Genomic DNA, 15,392 nt, shown 5'->3' with positions numbered 1-15,392 from the left:
GGAAGTGTTGAAGCATTAATCATAGTTGTAGTTATTGACAGCTATTGGTATAGATTACAGTTATGATCAGCCTGTGCTTATATGCAAGTCATTTACCCCATTCAATAGTATATGTCACCTTCATAATGCATATCATAATATGTTATGGACAAACTTGCCCTTTTATTTTGAGCCATTTCAAACCAAAGCATTTCTGTAGTGATGAATAGGCATCCAAACTGCAACATAGTTTTTTTCTGTAATTACATTCCTCAGAATGACTTTTTAACTCTATCCTCCAACTCTAACAATGATGGGAAACACGTTGATTAATATGGTTTCACAAACAGATACAGAATACAATGCATGAGTTACAGTCTTTCGGTTGCAGATGAGAGCACATGGGATAGAGAGGCTGCTATCTTCTCCCTGCATTGAGATGTTTTCTCTAAGGAGTGAAGCTGCAGTTTTGGTTGACAGATCTGATTGGCTGCAGTCTGTTGTCAGTCTTATTGATTCCCATTCAGTCCTGCTCTACCCATTTCAGAGGTAACTAAGGTCATTGCAAACCCTGCAACTGATGCAGGTAATACAACAAAATGGCTGCCTCTGGTTTTGGCCAATTGACTGCCTTTAATGACAATATTTCATCCTATGAAAACCAGGGATTCAAAATTCAAAAGGCACTTGCACATCTGAGCTATCTTTGTTGCAGGCATATGGTAAGAATTGAATAACATGAGAAAAAATAAGAAACCTGCACACTGCTCTTGCTATTATCACTTAATAAAGAACAGTGTGCGGGTTTCTTCTTTTTTCTCATCCTATGAAAACCAGCAAAACTATTTTTGACAAACGGCAAGACTATTTTTGCCTCCCAGAACATTATTACCCACAATAAGATTTAAATTGTTTGTCAGGATTGATTCAGATTCTCCAGTCGCCTTTAAAAACCCTTGTTTTATACCACAGTTAAGAGGGAAGAATAAATGATTCCCATCTCTGAGATTTATTTGGCATTTGTCACTTATCACCCATCTGTATTCTGTTATCTCACTCATTGTTTTTCCATCGCAACAGTTAGCTCTGTGGAGTGAGCCCTAACGCGTTTGAGAGCTCAGACAATTTTAGATTGTGTTTGTCCCAGAGAGAGAGAGAGCAAGAGGGAGAGAGAAAGAGAGGGAGAGATAGTTACCATGCCCCACTACATATGATTCTCTCATCCTAACTGAATGTGTGTGAATGTGTGTTGTTGTGGCTGAGTTAACTTGAGCGATGTGTTCGACCCTATACTCACTTTCTCCTAGCTGATCCTTGTGACCTAGAGCTAGACACCTGGCCTTTGTTGCCTCTTTCTCTCTCTGCTCTCCTGCTGGCCTCAGCCTTTTAAACATGTACATCACCACCACTGGCGATTTTAGCATGTAAATCTTGGTGGGGTAAAACACAACACTAAACAATACATTAATTGCACTATAACGGTGACAAACGGTGCCCACAAACTGTTAGGGCCTATATAAAGCTGTCCCAACAGCAGAGTCCCAACAGCAGTCCCAACATCTTACCACTACTAGACCTGGTTATCAACGGAGCCTTGTCTGGCAGCGAAACAGTTAATTCAGCCTCATTTACTGCTTAAAAAAACATAGTTGATCTGGCTGACAAATATGGTTTCTAATGACAATTTAGATGTATGAACTATGGCATAAGGGGACGACAAGCGGATAAGAAGCAATCCGTAATTTCGATTAAGACATGAGAGATCAAGAACGGACGTGGTTGATATAACTATTTGTTTCGCACTTTGAAATGTACAGCGACACAATTCAGAACATGGGTTGTTCTTACAGTGTTCTCCCTGTACACCAAGTCAGAATGATAGGCTAAATAAAGGGGCCATATAAGCAGACAATGAAAGCTCTTACAATATTCAATGATTGCATTTCTCTAAAACAGGTTATAGGCTACATGTGCACCACCAAGTCAGATCAGTAGGCGAAATTAAGAGGGGAAAATAGACCAAATTATTAGGGTGAGGCACGTTGGCTACTAACAGCTTCCTACACAACATACACTTAGTATTACTTTCTTCGCTATAGTATACATATCTTCCTGGCATATTAATCAAAATCAAATCAAATTTATTCATATAACCCTTCGTACATCAGCTGATATCTCAAAGTGCTGTACAGAAACCCAGCCTAAAACCCCAAACAGCAAGCAATGCAGGTGTAGAAGCACGGTGGCTAGGAAAAACTCCCTAGAAAGGCCAAAACCTAGGTAGAAACCTAGAGAGGAACCAGGCTATGTGGGATGGCCAGTCCTCTTCTGGCTGTGCCGGGTGGAGATTATAACAGAACAAGGCCAAGATGTTCAAATGTTCATAAATGACCAGCATGGTCTAATAATAATAAGGCAGAACAGTTGAAACTGGAGCAGCAGCACGGCCAGGTGGACTGGGGACAGCAAGGAGTCATCATGTCAGGTAGTCCTGAGGCATGGTCCTAGGGCTCAGGTCCTCCGAAAGAGAAAGAAAGAGAGAAAGAGAGAATTAGAGAGAGCACACTTAAATTCACACAGGACACCGAATAGGACAGGAGAAGTACTCCAGATATAACAAACTGACCCTAGCCCCCCGACACATAAACTACTGCAGCATAAATACTGGAGGCTGAGACAGGAGGGGTCAGGAGACACTGTGGCCCCATCCGAGGACACATCATTTATGCAGCAGCATACAATACATTTTTGGACTCGCCTTGTTGTGCTGTGATCACTTGAACAGGAAGGTGGCACGACGGTCCTTCGTGGGCAAATTTTGTTATCAAAGTCTGGCATTCTCTGGATTTATGGTGCTTTCAAGACAACTGGGAACTCGGAAAAACAAACTGTAACGTAAGCATCCAACTCATACTTCTAAACACTTAGATCCTGGAACCCAGCCCACTTTCCTGCTCACTCTCCAGATCCCAATCACCGGAATTCTAATCACCTGTTCACACACCTGCATGTCATCATCCCACACTATTTAGTTCAGTTCCTTGCACCCCATCACTGTGAGGTATTGTTTGTTTTGAGACACACTTCTTTTGGAGCTCTGTTTTTTCTTGTCCTTCATGCCTCCCGTGTATTATAGTTTTTGCCTGCCTCACTCACGACACCTTTTGCCTATTCCCTGCCTGTACTGTTGCCATTTTGGACCTACCGTGTATGACCTTCTGCCTGCCCCTGGACCCTGCTACCTGCCTCCTCCTATGGTCCCTTCCAATAAACACCTCCTGTGCTCTGCACTTGAAACCAGCTCTCTGTCTCATATCGTGTTCATTACAAAATACCTCACCAAACACGACAGAATGATTCAGCAGAGCTGCAGCTACGTCTAGCCCGGCAGGAGGAATGGCTCGACGAACTCTGCAACCTCCTTCATCAGTCCATTTCTGCTTCATCCATATCAGGTGCCACAGCCTCCTCTCGTTCATCCTCCCCTATATCTATTCCTAATAAATATGACAGCTCCCCAGGGAAATGTCAAGGATTTCGCATGCATTGTAACCTGTACATAGACCCTCACCTCACTGACTTCACCTCTGACAAAGACAGGGTGGACTTCATCATCTCCCTACTCACAGGCAAATCTCTGGATTGGGTCACAGCCCTGTGGGCCGCTCAAAGATCTGATCTGTCCTCTGAATCACGTTTCCATGCCGTCTTCAAGGAGGTGTTCGACCATTCAGTTTCAGGTCGTCACACCGGGGACCTGTTATGTGAGCTGCGACAGGGCCATCGTTCCACCACAGAGTATGCCCTTGAGTTCAGCACCATGGCTGCCAGCAGTGGATGGAGTGAACCAGCGCTCCTTACAGTCTACAGGAGGGGTCTTAATCGGGAGTTACAGACCAAACTGGCCTGCAGAGGAGATTTAACGGACGTAAACCAATACATCCGGATGTTCATATCCATTGGCAATCTACTGGTGGACCGCAGACCTATAGAGTCGCCCATGGCCTGCAAGTCTTACACGCCTTTCTCTCGTCCACCACTGTCCAATAGCCCCCAACCCACGCAACTTGGCCGCGCCCGTTTCCCACAGAGTCCATCATTGTAGCTCGTCTGGAGGTTAGTTAACACAGTGTCCAAAGAAGGGCCAGAGGTATACAGAATGGTGTCGTCTGCGTAGAGGTGGACCAACAGCAAGAGCGACATCATTGATGTATACAGTGAAGAGAGTCGGCCCGCGAATTGAACCCTGTGGCACCCCGATAGAGACTGCCAGAGGTCCGGACAACAGGCCCTCCGATATGACACACTGAGCTCTATCAGAGAAGTAATTGGTGAACCAGGCGAGGCAATCACTTGAGAAACCAAGGCTGTTGAGTCTGCCAATAAGAATGTGGTGATTGACAGAGTCGAATGCCTTGGCCAGGTTGATGAATACGGCTGCACAGTAATGTCTCTTATCGATGGGGGTTATGATATCGTTTAGGACCTTGAATGTGGCTGAGGTGCACCCATGACCAGCTCTGAAACCAGATTGCATAGCGGAGAAGGTACGGTGGGATTTGAAATGGTCGGAAATCCATTTGTTAACTTGGCTTTCGAAGAGCTTAGAAAGTCAGGGTAAGATAGATATAGTTCTGCTGCAGTTTGGGTCTAGAGTGTCTCTCCTTTTGAAGAAGAGGATGACCGCGGCAGCTTTCCAATCTTTGGGTTTCTCAGACGATACGAAAGAGAGGTTGAACAGGCTAGTAATAGGGGTTGCACCAATTTCGGCAGATCATTTTAGAAAGAGAGGGTCCAGATTGTCGAGCCCGGCTGATTTGTAGGGGTCCAGATATTGCAGCTCTTTCAGAACATCAGCTATCTGGATTTGGGTGAAGGAGAAATGGGGGAGGCTTGGGTGAGTTTCTGTGGGGGGTGAAGGGCTGTTGATCGGGGTAGGGGTAGCCAGGCAGTAAGCATGGCCAGCCGTAGAAATATGCTTATTGAAATTCTCAATTATAGTGGATTTATTGGTGGTGACAATGTTTCCTAGCCTCAGTGCTGTGGGCAGCTGGAAGGAGGTGTTCTTACAGGACTTTACAGCGTCCCGGAACTTTTGTGAGTTTGTGTTACAGGATGCAAATTTCTGCTTGAAAAAGCTAGCCTTAGCTTTCCTAACTGCCTGTGTATATTACTTCCTGACTTCCCTGAAAAGTTGCATATCACAGGGGCTATTCGATGCTAATGCAGAACGCCACAGGATGTTTTTGTGCTGGTCAAGGACAGTCAGGTCTGGAGAGAACCAAGGGATACATCTGTTCCTGGTTACATTTTTTTGACTGGGGCATGCTCATTTAAGACGGTGAGGAAGGCACTTTTAAAGAATAACCAGGCATCCTCTACTGACGGGATGAGGTCAATATCCTTCCAGGATACCCGGGCCAGGTCGATTAGAAAGGCCTGCTCGCTGAAGTGTTTTAGGGAGCGTTTGACAGTGATGAGGGGTGGTCGTTTGACCGCAGACCCATTATGGATGTAGGCAATGAGGCAGTGATCGCTGAGATCTTGGTTGAAAACAGGAGAGGTGTATTTGGAGGGAAAGTTGGTTAGGATGATATCTATGAGAGTGGAACTAAATGGTTGGTTAAGGCAAATTGAGCAGGGCTATAGGCTCCACAGTGAAATAAGACAATAATCACTATCCAGGACAGTAATGGACAAGGCATATTGGTGTTAGGGTGAGGCATGCACCTTTAGCCCAGTGATCATAGGGGTCCAGTGAGTGGTTTGGCTGGCTGGAGGCATGGCGATTCAGACAGCTAGCAGGCCGGGACGGAGGAAAGACTGATTTAGCCTCCACGTGCGGTGACGTCGATAGACCAGTCGGGATGGATTAGTAGGGTTCGAGTAGCAGAGGGGTCCAAGTCCAATAGGCAAAATAGGTATAGTGGCCCAAGAAATTGGCAGATGGATCTATTCAGCTAACAGTCCAAGATGCTCTAGACAGCTAGCGGGCCGTGGTTAGCAGGCTAGCAGATAGGCATTCAGGGGACGTTGCAACCTAGGGGCCAGTTGAGTACCCCCTCGAGCAGATTACGTCGGTAGTCCAGTCGTCAAGGATCGGCGAGGTTCAGTGCCCCGTACCGGCAGTAGAAGGGGTCTGGGTATTGTAGCCCAGGAGTGACTGATGGGCCTCTTCAGCTAGCCGGGAGAATAGGCCTAGCATGGGCTAGCTCCAGGCTAATTGGTGCTTGCTTTGGGACAGACGTTAGCCAGGAGTAGTCACTCGGATTGCAGCTAGCTAGCTGCGATGATCCATGTGAAAGGTTCAGAGCTTGCGGTAGGAATCCGGGGATATGGAGAGAAAATATGTCCGGTTTGAGTCGTGTTGTACAAAGTGGTGAGAGTTTGCCGAGCTTAAGGTTAGCTGATGACCACTAGCAGTGGTTAGCTGACTACTAGCTAGTAGCGAGTGAGCTGGCAAGCTTCTGTTGGGGGATTCAGGTTCCGGAGGTAAATAAATATACTTTAGAAAAAACAGATCCACACCATGTTGGGTGAGGTGGGTTGCAGGAGACTATTATGAAGTTGAGGTTTAGAGAAATATAAAAAAGATATGCGAAGAAAAAGATATAAAAGATCTATACATGGGACACGACAAGATGAAGGACAAAGACGTCTGACTGCTACGCCATCTTGGATTTGCAGAAAATCTTGTTTCTCATGGACTGAGAGTCTTTAGGTGCCTTTTGGCAAACTCCAGGCAGGCTGTCATGCGCCTTTTACTGTTAAGTGGCTTCCATCTGGTAAATTTACCATAAATGCCTGATTGGCGGAGTGCTGCAGAGATGGTTGTCCTTCTCGAAGGTTCTCCTATCTCCACAGAGGAACTGTGGAGCTCTGTCTTAGAGACCATCCCTCCCTGACCAAGACCATTCTCCACCGATTGCTCAGTTTGGCCGGGCGGCCAGCTCTTGGTGGTTCCAAACTTCTTCCATTTAAGAATGATGGAGGCCGCTGTGTTCTTGGGGATCTTCAATGCTGTAGAAAAGTGTTGGTACCCTTCCCCAGATCTGTGCCTCGACACAATCCTGGCTTGGAGCTCTACGGACCTTATATAGACAGTTGTGTGCCTTTCCACATCATGTCCAATCAATTGAATTTACAACAGTGGGACTACAAGTTGTAGAAACATCTCAATGATGATCAATGGAAACAGGATGCACCTGAGCTCAATTTTGAGTCTCATATCAAAGGGTCTGAATACCTAAGTAAATAATGTTTTCTGTTTTTTATCTGTAATAAATTTGCAAACAATTCTAAAAACATGTTTTCGCTTTGTCATTATGGGGTATTTTGTGTAGATTGCTAAGTATTTTTTTAGTTAATCAATTTTTGAATGAGTCTAACGAAATAAAATGTGAAACAAGTAATGGGGTCTGAATCTTTTCCGAAGGCACTGTATGTCATAATATTTTTCTTAAATGTTAGAATATTTTGTTCTGAAAGTTTTAGGAATAAAAACGTATATGTAACACCCCAGGTGTTATCGTGCTTTGTGGCATAGAATCAGACCAACTATCATTCTAGCATTATAATAAGTATTCATTCACCGTGAGTGAGTTATAGGCTACATTTCAAAGAAACCTCTTCATGGATTCTGCCTGAGATAGTCGCTGTCCATTTTCCGGTGGTGCTGAATTTCAAATTACGATTGGGTTGCTGTCTGCTTTAATGTTGCTAAATCTTCGAAGGATCTATCACTCAATTGTTTAACTTGTCATGTAAAATACTTTGAATTAAATATGTGTAGTTTAAAATCATGTTTATCAATGTAGGTAATGTTGTTCTAAAATAATGTAGCTATTTGTTGAAACTGCATAAACATCTCTCAATATTAATACAGTATCTCATATTACTCTCTCATGTTCACAGTTGTTTTAATGTGATTTTACTATCCTAATTTATTTAATATAGTTTTACTTTCCAAATGTATTTTTTATTGTTTTACTATCCTAATTTATTTAATATTGTTTTACTATCCTAATTTATTTAATAATGTTTTACTATCCTAATTTATTTTATATTGTTTTACTATCCTAATTTATTTAATATTGTTTTACTATCCTAATGTATCTATCTTAATTTGATATTTATCTATTTTCATTTTATATTTATTTATCTATCTTCATTTTATATTTATTTATCTATCTTCATTTTATATTTATTTATCTATCTTCATTTTATATTTATTTATCTATCTTCATTTTATATTTATTTATCTATCTTCATTTTATATTTATTTATCTATCTTCATTTTATATTTATTTATCTATCTTCATTTTATATTTATTTATCTATCTTCATTTTATATTTATTTATCTATCTTCATTTTATATTTATTTATCTATCTTCATTTTATATTTATTTATCTATCTTCATTTTATATTTATTTATCTATCTTCATTTTATATTTATTTATCTATCTTCATTTGATATTTATCTATCTTCGTATTATATTTGTTTATCTTAATTTGATATTTATCTATCTTCATTTTATATTTATTTATATATCTTCATTTTATATTTATTTATCTATCTTCATTTTATATTTATTTATCTATCTTCATTTGATATTTATCTATCTTCGTATTATATTTGTTTATCTTAATTTGATATTTATCTATCTTCATTTTATATTTGTCCAGAAATGTTTTGTTTTTATCTTTCTCACTGTTTTATTATTTTATTTATGTAAGTGAAGTACATTGAATTGCATTGTTTATGGTAAGAAATGTGCTATGTAAATAAAGTTTGATTTGATAAATCAAGTGCTATAATAAAATGCTATTTGCATGAACATGCCATGGGGTGCATCGTTTATATTATGGTTGGTGGATCATTCTTTGATGGTATGCACATATTACAGTGTAGATTTAAAAAATCTGTAGAGGACAGCCTCTGGATGGTGATATGGTTTTGTATAATTTCTAGGCTACAAAAGATCATGAAGCATGCAATCCCATCCCTATGAAAGCAGATGAAGAAATAGAATAGTGTGCATGTTGAGGTGAGACAGCTACTGTAAATGAACAAGTGTAAGGACATGACAGGACAATTGCATAAAAGAACAAGAGACCATATTTGTATTTCAGAATGACATTTATTGAGCAAATGCTGCTGGGAAATAGTTCATGATGAGTAAAGACATGGGAGTGCAAACTGTAGCACCTCATTTAAATTCGCTATTTAAATTCAAGTCCATCCTATGCATACAAGAATGTATGTGTGCACATTTACATATTTATTTTCAATTGCACTCATTAGGTAAACATAATAGATACAGATAAAAAGCATGTTTAAGGCTCAGTGTTTCTTCAAGGTTCTTAATGCTTTAGTTGCTTCGGGTACTGTATGTTTATGATCATCAGTACATTGCACCATCGTCTTTCTCATTCTTCACTATATTGTGTTGTAGACGATTGCATTTTTGGCTCAGTTGGTATCTTCACATAAAAAGGCTAGTCCTTTTGAACAAGTGTCTATAAAGTGGACCCTCCAACCCAGGCACCCCTTTTTGAATTAACATTTGAATGAACATACATTTCTATCACTCTCCCACCCACATACAGTATGCATCTAAACTGTAAACCTTCCATCCATCCATACAGGTTAGAGCGGAGGGGTCTCCCTCCCTGAGCTAGCATGCAGACGCCCCCACCCGTGAGCCCTCCCGTGAACTGCAGGGAAACATAAAGACAATTAATAATCTGTCCCACTGTCACATTTTCTTGATTTAATCTGCAGCAAAACCCATTTAAAGCTTTCTCTCAACATGCATTTTTTAAACGTTAGCTTTGTCACATCATATGGCTTCTCTCGTTGCTTTTCTGTATGTTTGAGAGTGGTTCTCTTTATTACATCGCTCTAGCTCTATGATTTCTTTGTTATGTTAGTTCTGGGTTGATTGCTTTTTATCATGTCATCTTTGTTCCTCCTGAGTGGGTTGGATCTAGCGCAGTTACTCAGTTTCAGTCACCACCTTGACGGACTGGGAAGAGTGTTTCTCCATCTTCTTGCTGGAGACTGTCTTCTCCTGCATCACATCCTCAGACTCCTTAACAGTCTCGGTGACAGTGACCGATTTGGTGACATGCTTGGCCCCGTCCTCTCCAGTGGTGATGGTCTCCACCGTTTTGGTGATGACCACCTTCTGGTCCTTTGGATCATCTTTCTGGTCCGGGTCATCTTTAGTGGGGCTCTCGTCCACTCCATTTGAGATAACATCCTTCTCCTCTGCCTCTTTCCCACCCTCATCCTTCTTGTCCTTGTCCTCTGGGGTAATCTTCTCCACATCTTTGTTCATGGCTGCGTCTTTCTTTTCTACCATCCTCTCTTCCTCTGAATCACTATTTTTGTCTACTTTCTCTTCTGCAGCCTTGGGGGCCTCTGACGTTGGAGCTTCTGGTTTGGGGGCCTCACCCTTAGGGGACTCTGCCTCGGGGGATCCTAATTTGGGGGAATCCGATTTGGGGGAGCCAGCAGGTTTTGGGGATTCAGATTTAGGGGATCCAGCAGGTTTGGGGGATTCAGAAGTAGGGGATCCAGCAGGTTTTGGGGATTCAGATTTAGGGGATCCAGCAAGTTTTGGGGATTCAGATTTTGGGGATCCAGCAGGGTTTGGGGATTCAGATTTAGGGGATCCAGCAGATTTGGGGGATTCAGAAGTAGGGGATCCAGTAGGTTTTGGGGATTCAGATTTAGGGGTTCCAGCAGGTTTTGGGGATTCAGATTTAGGGGATCCAGAAGGTTTTGGGGATTCAGATTTGGGGGATCCAGATTCACATTTGGGGGATCCAGGTTTTTGGGGATTCAGATTTGGGGGATCCAGAAGGTTTTGGGGATTTGGGGGATCAGAAGGTTTTGGGGATTCAGATTTGGGGGATCCAGCAGGTTTTGGGGATTCAGATTTGGGGGATCCAGAAGGTTTTGGGGATTCAGATTTGGGGGATCCAGCAGATTTAGGGGATCCAGCAGGTTTGGGGGATTCAGAAGTGGGGGATCCAGCAGGCTTTGGGGATTCAGATTTAGGGGATCAAGTTTTGGAGATTCAGATTTTGGGGATCCAAGTTTTGGGGATTCAGATTTAGGGGATCCAGAAGGTTTTGGGGATTCAGATTTGGGGGAGGTTTTGGGGATTCAGATTTGGGGGATCCAGCAAGTTTTGGGATTCAGATTTTCAGATTTAGGGGATCCAGATCCAAGGTTTTGGGGATTCAGATTTGGGGGATCCAGGTTTTGGGGATTCAGGTCCAGAAGGTTTTGGGGATTCAGATTTGGGGGATCCAGATTCAGATTTGGGGGATCCAGCAGGTTTTGGGGATTCAGATTTGGGGGAGCCAGGTTTTGGAGATTCAGATTTGGGAGTTACAGCTTTGGGAGATTCATGTTTGGGGGATCCAGCTTTTGGGGACTCAGACTTGGGGGACCCAGCCTTTGGGGATTCAACTTTTAGGGAGTCTGGCTTGGAGGGCTTTGGGGACTCAGCTTTCTGGACCTCAACTTTTGGGGCCTCACTCTTTGGGGCTTCTGTTTTGGGAGCCTCTGTCTTGGCTACAGCTGCCTTCTCATCTGTTTTGTCTTCTTTCTCATCCTTTCCCTTCTTCTCATCTTCCTCATCCTTATCATCTCCATCTTTGGATCCTTTGTCACTACCTGCATCTTCATCTTGATCATCACCCTCCTCTTCTCCATCTCCCTCTCCTGTCTCCTCTTCTCCTCCGCTTCCATCCTCTCCAGCCTTCTCTTTGTCAGGAGAGGCCTTTGATTCTGGGGCTTTAGAGCACAGGACTGTCTCCTCTAATTCCCCCTCTCCTTCTCCCTCATCACCACCTTCTGTATCATCTCCCTTCTCACCCTCACCCTCTTCTCCTTTCTCACCCTCTTCTTCTTTTTCTCCCTCTTCCTCTTCATCATCACCTTCTTTGTCATCCTCTTCCTCCTCATTAGGTGTGCTGGAGCTAACTTGGGCTTCAGTGGAGTCTACAACCTCTTCTGATTCACCCTCTCTCCCTTCTCCCTCTGCTTCTTCTCCTCCCTCTTCTCCCTCATCCTCTCCTTCATCTGTTGCCTCTGCCTCCAGAGTGGCAGAAAACTCCTGGGCCATCTCAGCCAGGGCCTGGTCCATCTCATCCTTCTCATCCTCTACCCTGATCTCATCGATGATCTCCTCTACAAACTTATGCTGGACTTTCAGTTTTGGAGGCTCATACTTGGACTTCTTAGAGGAGGTGACGGTGTGGCGGTAGGGGAAAGTGCTAAAGTGGGTCTCTTCACCTTCTAGGAGTTTCCTGCAAGAACAGTAGAACATGAGATATAGTTTAATGTAGGCCTAATATAAAAATGTAGTTTCTATATATAAATTAGATCTTTATGTTTTTATTACACATGATATATTTAAAAAAAATGTTTTCAATGTTAGTCCTAATTAGCGCTCTGTTGTCGCACTGTACCTGTATGCAGCAATCTCAATGTCGAGGGCCATCTTGACATTGAGCAGGTCCTGGTACTCACGCAGATGACGCGCCATCTCCCACTTCGTGCCCTTGAGCTCATTATCCAGCTGGTGGATGGTCTCCTGCAGAGAACAAGACCGAGAGACACAAGCTGGTTAAGAGCTATTATTTCTTACGCCTATATGGAACCCTGAAATAATACTTGGTTATTTATTTCTGGTGTAGGGAAGACACATTTCTCCATAAGGACACTGCTTTCTAAACATCATAAGAAAACGATCAAAAATACAATGTCATATTTTGTGATCCTGGTAATTACTTAACAAGCACATTTAAACTTGTATAGGCCTATATTTGAAACAGCACTTTTTGATTCCAATAAAATATCATTGCAATAACAATTGAAACTGTGAAGTCCTCCTGTCTCATTTATGAAAGGTGAAAGTGCAAATAATTGGATAGATTGGACTGGTGTTGTGTTAAATAATGTATTCTGACGCAGTGAACAGCACTGTGTTTCAATGGCCCCGAGTCTCTGGCTCAGCAACGAAAAAATAACAAAAAAAACAGTCTGCTGCATTATGTCTTCCCAAACCTATAATGTCCTGACGTGCACCAAGTGTCGCTGCTTATGCTTAGCCTAATGATCCAACATTTGGAGATGTTAAATCTGTGTCCATAAGATGTCAGCATTGTGCCATTTAGGCTATCTAAAGCAAAAGCGCAGACACCACTATTGCGCAGAGTTTATAGCCTTGTTAAACTACATGCATTTAGGGCCCACATAATAAAACAATTTAGTTCGTTCAAAATCAAACTAATACAATATGTGGGGACACAATGCAAGTGTGTGTCTTTCTCTCTATCAAAGTAGGGGACTCTCCTTATAAGTAGACCTACATTTAAAATAAGAATAAAAACCTCAAAGGTGTCGTGTTAATATTCTCAATTTGAAATCAACGAAAAACACATCTTATTATATAATTTATTCTCTCCACTACATTGCTTCTCTTTACACGAAGAATACAACTTTATAGAATACTTCACCATTAAGCCTGTGGCTGGGGGTTTCTGTATGAAAATAATGCCTACAGCGGGTCTCATCATACCTGCAGGCTGGACAGGTCGTTGTTGTGTCGGTCCTCGATGTCATTCAACTGCCTCTCCAGTGACTCCCTGGTTCCACGGACGGACTCTAACTCCACGGTCTTGGACTGAAGCTGGCGACGGTAGTCTGCTATCTCATCACGGGCGGACTTGATTGCATCTTTGTTTTGTGCCGCAGCATCAGTGAGCTTGGAATAGCGGCACATGAACCAGTCCTCCACCTGCTGCAGGTTCTGGTTGGAGTGGCCCTCGAGCTGGGTGCGGATCTCCCGGAGCGCCTCGGTGATGTCCGTCTTCTGAATGTCTTTCCTCTCCATGGTCACCTGCGACGCCTGCACCTGGGCAAACAGGTCGCTCACCTCTTCTTCGTGGTTGTTGCGGATAAAGGCAATCTCGTCATGCAGTGACTGAACTTTCTTCTCAAACTCTGACTTCACCAAATCAGAGTCGGTCATGTCTTTTTTCAACGCCCGGATGATGCCTTCCGTCTCATCCCTGATGCGGGCTTCCTCATCGAAGCGGTCCCTAATTCTCTGGATGTCATCCTCGATGTGGTCCGTGTCGAGCTGGATCTGCGCTTTATCGTGGTGAATCTGCTCCAGCATGGAGCGCAGCTCCTGGAGTTCCTGGTCGTATAAATCGCCTAGCTGGGATTGCGACACGTGCTTCTGCCGCAGCGTCTGGATCTCCTCTTCGATCTGGCTGTTCTGCTGCTCCAGGTAGTGCACCTTGTCGATGTAACCGGCGAAGCGGTCGTTGAGCCCCTGGAGCTGCTCTTTCTCGTTGGAGCGCATGTAGTCTCCGTTCGTTTGATTGAAATCATCTCTGTCGGCGGAGCTGAGGAGTGTGGAGCTGTACGCTCTGGCTACCGGCATATTGACGCTCCTCTTGTAGGAGGAGGTCATCGTGGAGCCTGGGCTTGCCCGGGACCAGGACTGAGAACGGAACCCGCTGGAGGGGGTGCCAGTGGGGCGGCCGTAGGTGGTCCTACTATCCATACTTCTCCTGAATGGACTCCCTATCGTGTCCACCGGGTGGTAACTCATCCGGCCAGACCAGGGGTTGCGTGTGCAGATGGAATGGAAGGTGTCGGAGGTGGAGGAGTGGGGCGAGTATGTGTTTGCAGGTGCGGAGTGGATGGCGCTCACAGCATTCTTAGTCTCACCGGCCGTCCTTTATATAGGATAAGCTTATCGCTGACAAGGCAGAGACTGTTTTTACTGGCCCATTGATCGAACGGAGGGGGAGGGCCATGTCTCAACCCTTCATACTCTATGTAAGTGAAACACTACTTGAGTGTGTGAGGGTTCGTGGGTGGCGGTTTGAAAGCAGAGTAATGATCACACATAGGGAGAAAAAAGGAAATGGGGTGATTATCATTAGGATGTTTGGGATAGCCTATGTGTCCTTGAAGTTGATGTGTTTATCATTTGTCTCTTGTCATATAGAGTTTCCTCCAAATATTGAACATTAGAATAAGAGAGAAAATTGTACATGCATCTCTGCATTTGCGAATTCAACCAGCCAATATGGAGCAGTTCAATGACCCATGTAAATTATTATTTCCCCTATTATTAGTTAGCAAAAACGGTTATACCCGAAATGATCAATTTACCGATGCAATTTAGAGCGAAAGCAATATCGGCACCATGGACAGCACCAGTCCGCCAGACTCCAATATCAGCGCCATGGACAGCGACTTAATGCAGCAAAACACCATTACCGTCCTTTTCAAGTGTTTGAAAAGTGTTGAAAATGTTTTTCTCAAATTGAACAGAATGATTGATCATTAAATTAATTGAATAAATAATG

At 43.3% G+C, this 15,392-nt stretch overlaps 1 protein-coding gene and 1 long non-coding RNA gene across 2 annotated transcripts in view; one reads left to right on the top strand and one right to left on the bottom strand.

The window, feature by feature from the left end:
• The window catches only part of LOC127906775 (uncharacterized), a 33,071-nt gene extending 22,022 nt beyond the window's left edge, over positions 1-11,049 (top strand). The window contains exons 3-4 of the long non-coding RNA XR_008062819.1: positions 10,519-10,767; positions 10,912-11,049. This is a non-coding gene — a long non-coding RNA (uncharacterized LOC127906775). The remainder of the gene's footprint in view (positions 1-10,518; positions 10,768-10,911) is intronic.
• LOC118387491 (neurofilament medium polypeptide-like) lies at positions 9,102-14,740 on the bottom strand. The gene is made up of 4 exons (XM_052459938.1): positions 13,583-14,740; positions 12,471-12,595; positions 11,316-12,308; positions 9,102-10,553 (listed from the first exon to the last, which is right to left on the bottom strand). The coding sequence occupies exons 1-4, from the start codon at positions 14,624-14,626 to the stop codon at positions 9,980-9,982; spliced, it is 2,736 nt and encodes a 911-aa protein (XP_052315898.1). The 5' UTR covers positions 14,627-14,740; the 3' UTR covers positions 9,102-9,979.
• Positions 14,741-15,392: the final 652 nt, after the last annotated feature.

Source organism: Oncorhynchus keta, chromosome 13 (genome assembly GCF_023373465.1).
Source record: "Oncorhynchus keta strain PuntledgeMale-10-30-2019 chromosome 13, Oket_V2, whole genome shotgun sequence".
NCBI lineage: Eukaryota > Metazoa > Chordata > Actinopteri > Salmoniformes > Salmonidae > Oncorhynchus > Oncorhynchus keta.
Note: the sequence above shows the minus strand (reverse complement) of the source record. Positions and strands in the feature narration are given on the sequence as shown.